General features: G+C 35.8%; 1 protein-coding gene across 1 annotated transcript in view; it reads left to right on the top strand.

The window, feature by feature from the left end:
* LOC117108406 overlaps positions 1–9,925 on the top strand; it is an 11,159-nt gene extending 1,234 nt beyond the window's left edge. Inside the window, exons 2-6 of the mRNA XM_033250421.1 lie at positions 2,288–2,602; positions 2,931–3,282; positions 7,202–7,401; positions 8,609–8,929; positions 9,175–9,925. Coding sequence (XP_033106312.1) covers positions 2,288–2,602; positions 2,931–3,282; positions 7,202–7,401; positions 8,609–8,929; positions 9,175–9,530 — 1,544 coding nt within the window. The 3' untranslated portion in view covers positions 9,531–9,925. The remainder of the gene's footprint in view (positions 1–2,287; positions 2,603–2,930; positions 3,283–7,201; positions 7,402–8,608; positions 8,930–9,174) is intronic.
* The last annotated feature ends 2,175 nt before the right edge of the window (positions 9,926–12,100 follow it).

Raw genomic sequence — 12,100 nt, 5'->3', positions numbered from 1 at the left:
TACCTTCTCTTCTGTACTAATGTAATTTCATAGAGTATACGTATTCTACCGAGTTTTTCAATTTAATATGCCTCGTACTGTAAGTATAAAAAACTAATTTTGCAAGAACATAAAATTATTATGAAATTTAAAGTAAACCTTTGGCAGCTATCATACTGTATCATGCAGTGGTGTATTAAGGATCATCGTCATGAGGATCTGCTAGAGGATTATGAAGGTTAACTGCTTCTTGAGGGATGGGTGATATGGAGTGTGTAACTCAAAGTGGGGGAATTTAACCAGCTGAAAAAATGTAACAGCTGGAGGATTACCAAGGTTAAGTGCTTCTTGAGGGATGGGTGATATGGGGTGTGACTCAAAGTGGGGGAAGTTAGCCAGCTAAAAAAATGTAAAAGATGGTGGTTTTTTCAACATGATCTCTCGAAATTTCCCGTAAGTGCATAGGGTGGGGCCAGGGAAAGGTTCCCCCCCCCCCTCGTTGGAGAGAGCTGGCCCCTCCATCAAAGAGAAAAACCACAATTGGTCGGGGAGAAAAAAAATTGTGTTTTTGTACATATTAGTAGACACTAAAATCGATTAAATAAGTCTTTGAAACCCCTAAATTGTAAAAAAAATTTGCTAGACCACTTTCGAAACACTTTAAGCGTCGGGGAAATCTTCTCCCTCGTCGGGGGGCTTTGGTCTTACCCCCCCGCCCCCGTCCGGGACCTCGAACCCCGTCATGGAAATCCTGACGCCACCCCCTGCGCTTTTGGGGACGGGGAGGGATGTGCAACCCCACCGTTGACAATATTTTGGAAGCTACTATCCAGTTATCAAGATGGCGCCAGAATGGCGGATGTGTTCCCCCCACCCCCCTCGCTCGCCTTCCCGTCATGGGCGGCTTCCCCTTTCACACCGGGAAGATCATCTGGAAGAAAAATACGTCTTAAGTTGCAGTGCGTGGTATACGCTGATGACTTCAACCCCACCCCTGTCTTGTACATCCTGGCCTCAGAACTAACCCAGCTAACAAGTACGTTTCAGTTGGTGTTCAAAACTTTATTCTAAAACCAGTACTTAAAAATCAACAAGGAAAGAAAGTATAGATACATAATGTAAGTCCTATTTTTCAGCCTAATAAAACTTTGCAAACTTTGGTGCTTATTCCTCCATAGTGCAACGTTCTGTTAATGTAATATACATAGCTTTACAGTATGAACAAGTATAATGATGTCATTACCGGACACTCACTGCGTCGTACGACCGTCATACGACGAATCCAACTGCGGTCCGTGTGAGCGCAAGACAACGCTGAATGGATCGTCATTAAATCAATGATCCGTTATGCGCGTGTCGTGGCTTTGCATTCTTTATAGAAACACGTCGGCTGACGACCGTCGGGCGCATTGCCAGTGAGTGCCCGGTAGTAATGTTCTACAAGTGGTTCCCATTTCTGTTTAAAAAAAATTACTTCTCGGTTAATTCTATGGATTAAGTAAGTAGTCATATAACGTTATAAAACACTAAAAAACTCAGTTTGGCCTATCAACTTAAAAGTTCCGGTTTTCTCTAATTTACAGAAAATACTTAATTTAGGTAATTATGCAAAGAATACCGAAATGCTATTTTATGTTTGTACTCCAATACTATTCCGGGAGTTATGACGTTATATTGTAAATGACTAATCCATAAAGTTATACTTCAAAGTAGTATCTACATACAGACTTAAGATGCATTCACATCCCTCTCGAACCGAAATTAGGACCACGCTTCCGATGCGCTATTCTTCCACACTGATTGGATTTTCGGATCAGTTCGGTAGGCCTTTCTGTCCGAAAATTCGGATTCAGTGTGAATGCAGCTTTCATATAGGTATTGGCTTGGTCGGACCTTTGGAATCTTAATAAATTACTTACATGCAATGTTCTTACAATACTGCGTTTACTCCGCTCTATTAGTTTTTCTTAAATATTATTTGCTTACAATAGTGCCAGCAACATTAAATATTTTAGGCCTAGTATTAAAAATAATAATTTTATGTAATTTTATTCTCCATTATTGTGAAATGCGCAATGTAAACCAGCTAATCCTATTCCGTAATTCGTATGGTTGTGATTGCAATGATGTTAGTGTGGTGTTGATAGTGATGATGATGAAGATGAGGATGGTGATGTGGAGGATAATGATGGTAATAATGATGAGGATAATGATGATGATGATGATAGTCAGGATAATTACGACGATGATGATGAAGATCATGTAATGCACTATAGAAAAAACTGAATCTCTTATTTACTTATTTAAGGTGCGGTTGAGTTTAGTAACATATTGCAACTTTCGAAAAAGTTCCCACTGATAGTCACCACCGTTTTAGAACCAGCTCAGAATCACATAGATGAATACAAGAAGTTGGTAGAAAAAGAATCCATTACAGGATTAACACATCACTGGAGAACACAGACTTTGCACCAATATCGTGATGATGTTGGAACTTCTGCCAAATTTGACGTTATTTTTGCCGTCAATTCCTTGTACTATGTTGACGATGTTGAGGAATCATTACGGTACATGTATGACATACTTGAGGTTGGTGGAATAATGATCGTAATTGTGGTCGCAGGTAAGCTTTCCAAACATGCACTTGCTAATTTATTTTATATAGGTATTTACGGTATTTGTTTGAAATCTCAAATAATGCAATGAATAAGTTTGGTTTATTTTCAAATATTTGATGAACTTGTATTTGTACTCGTATACATGACCAGTGTAAAGTGAAACGCATAAGTTCTGTAATTAAGTTTTCATTACTATAAATACTCGGAAAATATGTTGAAGATTTCGTAGTTCATTGCTTTAAAATATTTTAATCTATTTTTATCTTCTGATCTGAAAATGTGTAGTAGGCCTATTTTCATTGTATTTGTTTTATTCTCTCTTAATTTTTCTAGAAACCAGTGGTGTCTATAAATTGTGGAAGAACTTCTCCAAAATATACGAAAGTGTAAGCTTTCAAAAAATATCAACGAGTGAGATAATGGAAAGCTTGTCTAATCTAAATATCAACTACCAGCTCCAACGACGGAGAAATGATGTTGATGTCACCGAATGTTTCATTGAGGGCTCACAAGAGGGTCAATATATGATAGATTTTCTTAGTCATGTGACCAATTTACGTGAAAGCATACCGGAATCATTGTATTCTGAATTTATTTCGTTTCTGAAAGAAATTAGTGGTCCACAAGACGGATATGGTGAAAAGTTGTGGATGGAAACTTCATGGGAAGCCGTGTTCGTTCAGAAGTAATTAAAGCTGCAGTTACGATTGATAACATTAATCTGTTATGCATTAGCCGCATGTACAACCATTTTACAGTCAGTAAGGGCGTATATATTTAAATTCCAGTGTATGACATCATAGCCTATCTCCTATGGAGATTGCTTTCACTTTCCACTGTGCAAAATTTTGAATAAATAAATATATCAATAAAAAGTGAATGCAAATTATTACAGTATTAAGTATCAGCTTACATGTAAAAATCACTTTTTGTATATATTAAATAACACATAATAACTAATTAACCATCATAGTCTTCCAATATCATATATAATATAATATGATAATATTTTCCACACTCTTGCACATTAGTTCTCGGTCTTACATGATATACGTTTATCATATACATACATACATACACACACACACACCCACACACCCACACACATACATACACACCTGTCTCTTATACACATCTAGATGTGTATAAGAGACAGGTATATGTATGATGTATGTTGATTCCAAAATAAATATATATATATAATCACATTTTCCACGTATGTTTCACCAAGGTAATTCAACATAATGTGTATAAAAGAGACCTAATGAAGTGCTGAAGTATTTCAACACATGAATATAATTTACTTCAAAGAAACGCCGTCCTCTTCCTAACCTCTGTTTCTGGGTTTCCACAACAACTTATACCACAATATAAAAATCTCATTGCAGAACATAATCACATGAGAATTCGTAATAAGCAGCCAAACAGCTACGGGAATCGTGACGTAGCCATACTATGACGTAGCTGAAATAGTGTGGTCGTGGTATACAGCAGCAAAACTGTCGTAATTTGCTTCGTTGGGAGCCTCCGCAAATTGTACACCATTTTATTTTGTTTAATTATTACATATTGAAATATTGAATTCCAAAATATACATGGATTTGTTTCATTATCAATTGTGGTCGGAGCAAGAGATATCTGTATTGGGGATTGTTCACAATACTGTATGTCTATTGCTAACCATTCCTATACATTGTCGAAAACGTCTATTGATTTCAGATGTCATCTAGTACAGTACTATTAAGCGTTTTAAAAGATTAATATATGAGATACACCAGGATCTATATTGAGTTTCATTCTTAAAATTGTATCTGTGTATATTTTATTAGAATCAAAATTTGGTATCCACAAAGGTTTTATAATACTCAAGCAATAATAATTATGAAGGCGGCCTTACCCGAGGCTGTGGGGTGGATTGGCTCGTATTATTTTTTCCCCATGCAGTTAAGGCAGAAATTATAGAAGGAACTATTTGAGGTCAGTGATGTGAACTGATAATATGAATTAGACTTGGTTCTAATCCCTAAAACTTTGTCTTAGTGTAAAAAAGCTTTGAAAAAAAATCGATTTGGCATCAATGGCGCTTCTTACGTATTTGCTTGGCGTTTCATAGTATACTTTTTCTGGTACCACTTTTGCTTTAAAATAGTAAACTTTTAAGACAATGGGTCCACATTTTTCATATTTTTGCGTGAAATGGGTCAACTTTTAAAAGAAAATGGATCCACATTATTTGAATTTACACGTAAAGTGGGTCCACCGTGATATTGTCCCGCACTAGGCCTAATTGAAAATTTGGCTACTGCATTGCATGTAGTAGGCCTACTGATTCTGAAAGATATAAACAGTCGGCAAGTCTCCGAGCCTTTTCAAACAAAGTCAAAGCATGCACATTCATGTTTATCAGTTAACTTAACTGACCTATAATAGCGCCCTCTATAATATCTGCTTTAACTGTGTGGGAAAATATAATGCTTACGGCCAAACTGACCCATAAGGTACTCTTCGCTTTAAAAAAAATAAAAATTTATTAGTAACTGCACGTTTTCGTCAGTGGCACACTTCTCAATCATAGGAGATGCGTCCAAAACAATACAGGTACTTAAACTAAAATAAAAACACTTCAAATTTCAAAAAGGGACATCCAATATCTTCCAGTTAATAATACAAATCTGAATGCAGTTGTTTTTATTGGCAAATTTACAGATTGTGATTTCTTTTCATTTCCATTTCGACCGTTTTCTCTTTTTTTTAAATTTTTTTATCCTATTCTGTATGACTACATGACTAAAGCTCATCCTGCCATATCTCAGAGCCACGATGGGACAAGTGAGACTATCTGCTTTGGCACTCCTTAGTATTGAGCGTGATGAAGCACACAACAATTCCAACTTTGATCATGTTATTAACTTGTTTGCAGATGCAAAAGCACGCAAAATTCAGTTGCGAGTTTAAACAATGTTACAAATTCAGCAACTTACAAGACAATAAGAATACTAAGCTGTATGCGATAAATACAACGGCCTTACAAATTAGGATAATGGTAAAGTTGTATAGAAAGTTGTACCGAACATCGTAATGCAGTTTCAGTAGTAAGAAACAGGGGTGGCGCACCGGGGGCCAGGCCACCTTCGGGATTACCCCCCCCCCCCCGGTCGGGGAGAAAACCATAGTTCGTCGGGGAGAAAACAAAATTAGGCCTATATGTATGTTTTTTACATATTAATAGACTCTAAAATCGATTAAATAGGCCTAAGCCTTTGAAACCCATAAATTGTCAAAACATTTTGCTAGAACTAGAACAGTGCTTATTCTACAGTGCATGATACTGTACGGTACGGATATGCTTAAAGCCTATACAACCCATATCAATTTATTTCACAATATTATAATTATAATTGGGGGGAAAGGAGGCACAATTTTCTACTCTTGTCCCCGGGCGCCAAAATCTCTAGCTACGACACTGGTGAGCGTTCGCTCTTGATTAAAATATACGGTAGTTGTTCCAATTTTCGATGGGGTAATCAATGGTAACACACATAAATTTAAATGAATTTTCTGATTCACATTTAAAAAAAAAACAATAACATTGGAAACACGGTTAAGAAGTATAAAACGACACTTATCCAAGTTACAATCAACTTGCAGTAAAGCCTTAAGAGTTGTTGCCACCGATGTGATTTCCATTATCACTAATTTGAGTAAGGACCATAAAAAAGTTTGTTACAATTTACGGTCCAGAATGCATAGATCTGGAAGAATTATATCGTAGCACTATTCTTTTACTGTCTTCCATTATTAGACAAGGACTTGTCGCGCTACAAAGGCAACACATGGAGAATTCATTATTCAAATTACGTTCGTACAGTACGGTAAAAGGAGCAGATATTCGGCATAGGTAAGTGGAGCATAGTAAACAAAATAATATTTCAATCGTAAAAACAGGACAGACAAAACAGTTCGACAGAATTCAAGGAAGGATGAACAGAACACGATTAACACCAAAATTCCGTTAAAACAATCGAAAAGATCCGTTAAGACATAAAAAAAATCCTCCTACAAAATTCTTTGGAAGAGAGTTCAAAGGTGCGAAATTGACTAATTAAAATTGCAGTAAATTCATATAAAAAGATCACTTAGGCTCCATAAGGTAATTAAAAATATTGTAGTAACATTGCACTTGACTATAGACTGCGGGAGTGCCCTTGCATTACTCTTAATTATAGCAGCCGAAGTCGTTTGAAATTTCCCGGGTCACACATCAAATTGAGGAAGAGTGTTGCACGTCTAGAGAGCTTACACAACCCTCACCGTTACAGCTGCTGCAGAAAAAAAGGAGTGCCCCCTTTTTTCTGGACCCCTCTTACATATATCTGAACCCATCCCAGTACTCCCAGCATCTTTGAAATAGTATGTATCATAAAGGTTGAATTATTTTATGCCCAAAATATCGTGCATAACACTAAGGTAGCCAACCACGTTCACCTCCAAAACCTGACCTTTAGGCCTATTATATTTTAAAAATGAATGAGGCGTAACACCTAATATATATATACATGATTTTGCTCACTGTCAGTCAGTGGAAGAAGAGGCTACGATTGAAGTGTTATAATGACGGATCAGCTCCGCAGTATATTTGATGATCCTAAATATTACGTCAAAGTTTTTGACGAACGAACAAAGCGACAACAAAGGGCAAATGCACTGATTGAATGGACAGATGAACTCGTTAAAAATCAGCTTATTGAAAAGCTTAGCGTTAAGGAAAGACCGCTAAAGGTTCTTGGTGTTGGTAGTGGAACCGGTAAGAAACTTTAGCATACGGTACACTGTTGTCAAAGGGACTTCTTTAGATGATCGTAGTAGTGATATTGAGAATAATATGGTCGTTTTGAGTGAGTTGAAAGAAAAGATAAATAGGGTGGATCAAAAAGTTGAAAAGAAAAGAGAAGTGGGGTCGATCAAAAAGCTTGTGGAATATGGTGGAATGGGGATGGTAGATATAAGGAAAAAGACCGTTTCAACCAACCACAAGCCAGTTCGTGTTGTTGGCCTTATGGGTGCCACGTGAGAATGTTTTTATGAGTGTTAACTTGGGATAAAAGTTGTATGTGTTCAATTGCTGTTCAAAATATACAATTAATTTATCTATGTTGGTACAACTGTATGTGCAAGTATTTTAGACTTTAAACATGCTTAATACATTAGTTTCCTATTTATTAGACATGATTACGATTAAGAAATAATATTTAAAAAAATATTCTTTGTACTTTGCGTAATAATTTTATTCAGTCTAATCTTTAGTATTTGATTTCTACATAGGCATACTATTTATTGGAAATATTCGATATCGCAACATAATAATTCATTCATATCGAAACATACCGTAATAATTTATTCATATAAAGGCATTTTAAACAAATTAGGCCTACTTACTTTACTCACCATATCATCAATACTTTTTATTATTATTACATTATATAGTGCAGTAGAACCCCAATACATATGAAGTGTTCATCATGTCCCATAACGTTTCTTGTTTAAAATAGTCAGCAACATTGATTCTGATTGATTTTATTCTTTCTTATGTTAAAATGTGTATGGTGGTGATGCTGCTGATGATGATCAATCAATCAACAAAGATTAGTATAGCGTCAATCTCCAAGGCAAAATGTAATGTTCAGTGGCGCTACGACAATGGTATTAATACACAAAGTGAACATTTACTAATGATACAGTATATAAATGTAAGATTTTTAAAAAAATGAAAAAAATAAATAAACAATTTACATGTGTGTCAAAAACGTAGAATGAGACGGACACCAGATAAGATTTTAACTTTTTCTTAAAGATACTGACAGAAGATGATGTTTTGATCTCAAGAGGTAGGGCATCAATAATGTAGGGTTTATGTCTCCACCTACCTTGATGATGATGATGATGATGATGGTGGTGATGATGATAATGAAATATCTTAATATCACAATAACATCTCTTATTTGCTTCTTAAGGTGCGGTTGAGTTTAGTAACATACTTCAACTTACGGAAAAGTTTCCATTGATAGTCACCACCGTTTTAGAGCCAGCTAAGAACCACATAGATGAATACCGGAAGTTGGTCGAAAAAGAATCCAGTAAACTAAAGGGAATAACACATCACTGGAGACGGCAGACTTTGAACCAATACCGTGATGATGTTGGAACCTCTAACAAATTTGACGTTATTTTTGCCGTCAATTCCTTGTACTATGTTGACGATGTTGAGGATTCCTTGCGGTATCTTAATGACATCCTGGAGAATGGTGGAATAATGGTCGTCATAATGACCGCAGGTAAGATTCAAACCCTACAGTTTTAGTTTTTTGTACAGCATAGATATTTTTTTTTTCTCAAATTCTATGATCATTTTGACTCTGAAGAGACTAACACCAGATTTAGGGTTCAATATATAATAGTTGTTCATTGAGTGTAATTATTTCAAACCGATTGTATCTTATTATTATCCGGAAATAAATATGTAATAAGCCTATTCATTTTCTGAATTGCATTTCTTTTTTCTTTTTTTTTTTGGGTCCAGAAACAAGTGGTTGCTATAGATTGTGGAAGAAATTTTCCAAAATATACGAAAGTGTATGCTTTCAAAAAATATCAGCGAGTGAGATAATCGAAAACTTGTCTAATCTGAAAATCAACTACCAGCTCCAACGACGGAGAAATGATGTTGACGTCACCGAATGTTTCATTGAGGACTCACAAGAGGGTCAATATATGATAGATTTTCTTAGTCATGTGATCAATTTACGTGGAAGCATACCGGAATCATTGTATTCTGAATTTATTTCGTTCCTGAAAGAAATTAGTGGTCCACAAGACGGATATGGTGAAAAGTTGTGGATGGAAAATTCATGGGAAGCAGTGTTTGTTCAAAAGTAAACGTTAATCCATTAGACCTATGATAAATTACTCGCACTTAGGCCTACTGTGTATTTTATGGATACTTAGTGATGGCGTATTATTATATTATTTAGATTACCTTGGGAATGCCGCCATAGCCTACATTTTCAAATGTAGTAAAATGTTGAATTAGAATTAAAGGGTTTAACTGCTTGCAAAATATGGGCATAATTGAAAGAACAACTTAAAGTATACCGGTATAATAAATATGTGGTGTATCTGTGTAGGCCTATACATGGCCACATAGAGAGAGTATTTATATAATTATTTTCTGGTTTCATTCAATTTGCTATTTAATTTTTTGATATTCTTGTGGAGGGGCGCAATGAGCTTTTTCTTTTAAACTAATACCGTCGCTTTATAAAATGTTCTATATTATTATTATTATTGTTATTATTATTATTATTATTATTAGGCTTATTTTTAATATAGCAAAAACACATTATTGTTTTTTTTTGTAAACCGCGATTGCGGTTCTGCTAGTCTCAACCTTGAGGTCGGAGGTTCAATCCCTCGCTGTAATTTCACTTGTGTCCTTAGGCAAGGCACTTTTTCTACGGTTCTCTCTCCACCCAGAGTACAAGTGGGTACCTGGTAAGCTCCAACACAAAATGCGCTGATTACAACTGCAAAATTATGGAATTCTCCCAAGGGAGCTGAGTATTGCGGTCCATTATGTGCCTGATCAAATGACCGAAGGGTTAATAAATGTGACGCGCATAGAGGCCTTGTTGGCATTAAGCGCTATTTAAGTCTAACATATAATATTATCATTATTAAAATTATCATTATTAAAATTATCTATCATAATTGCGGATGTGAGGGAGTGAGGGGAATGTTCATGATGAGGGACCTTTCCATTATAATAAGAGTATTTTGTTGGAAGAGTTTGACCTTCTTACGGTATGACTCATTAGGCCATGTACCCGCTCAGTGGGCAGAGAAAATCATTAAACATGCACTCCATTATTCTAATGTCATCATATTCATATATTTAGGACTGGTGACTGTCCTTGTAGAATGCAATATGCGAGGGTTATATAATCCTAATCTGGCTTATGCCGTCCTGTATAATATATGCAACCAGGTTACAACAGTTTAATTACTATACCAACATGTTATGAATGCTATATCTGGACAAAGACAATAGTAGGTCTTCATGACCCAAAACAATGTCCAAATCACAATTCGTTTTTGTTTTTGTTTTAAATAATGTGAATAAGGCAGTGTATTGCGAAAATGCCATAACTAGATGAAATGAGATGCTTATTCCTCAATGAATGAATAAAGTGCAAGAAGCACAATTGTATTATATAAATTCATTATGAATGACCATGGCGGAATAAAATCAATTGTATTCCTCCGTGGAATGAAAATGATTTAGGTATAAGCCTATTATATTTATACGAGTTGAAGGATATAGTGAAATACACATAAAAAAATTAAGGCCTGATTAAAAACATATGTTATGAATCCACAGGGTACAATATGCTATGCGTTATTTAATAAACCTATTGATTGTCTTTTGATAGGCCTTCGAATACGAGTTTCGAATAAAAGACTGCTAGCCAGGAATAGTTGTATTATTTTTTTGTATTATATTAATGTTTGGTTTATTAATGACAGACAGACCATGGATGTAGGTATTCCGACTCAATGGACAGATCTACCGGGTGATAAAGATATACCCACTAGAGCAACAAGAATCAGAATGAACCATAGGGTGGAGGCTCCGAATGTTAAAATGGGGTACGTTTCTACAGGGGTCTAGCTCAGGACCTACAGCGGAAACAGTTTTACTTTACCTAGAATAAATTTGAAATAATTTTGATGATGATGATGATGCACGATGCACGACGAACTTTGGCCCTTTCGAAAAACCCACCGTGCCCAAAATATTTATGTTTCTACGCATGCGCCAGAATTTTGCGTCGGCGTAAACGCTGTCCAGTGTCGAGTTTGTAAAAAAAGAACGTAATCGTCCGGGTGAGGGTTTTTGATTTTGATGAACTTTTTTTTGTGAAAACTGATATTGTCGTGATATTTAACAACTGGAAACACAGAGTTTAAAAGAAATAATGAAAAACTTCAGATGAATAATAATAATAGGCCCACTATAATCTATTTTGGGCCTAGGTTGAGCTAGCAGCTGGACCTAGCCTCTACTCAGTTAATAGGCCTACTGCATCAACCATGTAGCTCTTGCTAGAGCCAAGCGTAGACCTAGCTAGTACAATATAGAGACCCAGGCTGTATAAAACGGTATCTGATCTTAAAGTTATTAAAACTTTAAAAAAAAACAAATAAAAAAGGCTTAAGCTACATTTACACAGGCACGATAACGGCTCGACAACGACACGATAAAATATGCTCAGTGACAAGAATCTAAACGACGCGGTGCGGTCCTACTAAATACCACACGGAACCACTCGCGACCACACGGGACCACTCGCGACCACACGGGTGCAAAAATGATAAAAATATTACCACACGAGAGTAGAAAACTACTTAATAATCAATAGAAACCAACTTTTAGTACGGTAATTATC

The sequence above is a fragment of the Anneissia japonica genome, unplaced genomic scaffold, assembly GCF_011630105.1.
Source record: "Anneissia japonica isolate Jap-2015-1 unplaced genomic scaffold, ASM1163010v1 scaffold1776_len382430_cov169, whole genome shotgun sequence".
In the NCBI taxonomy this organism is placed as follows: domain Eukaryota; kingdom Metazoa; phylum Echinodermata; class Crinoidea; order Comatulida; family Comatulidae; genus Anneissia; species Anneissia japonica.
Note: the sequence above shows the minus strand (reverse complement) of the source record. Positions and strands in the feature narration are given on the sequence as shown.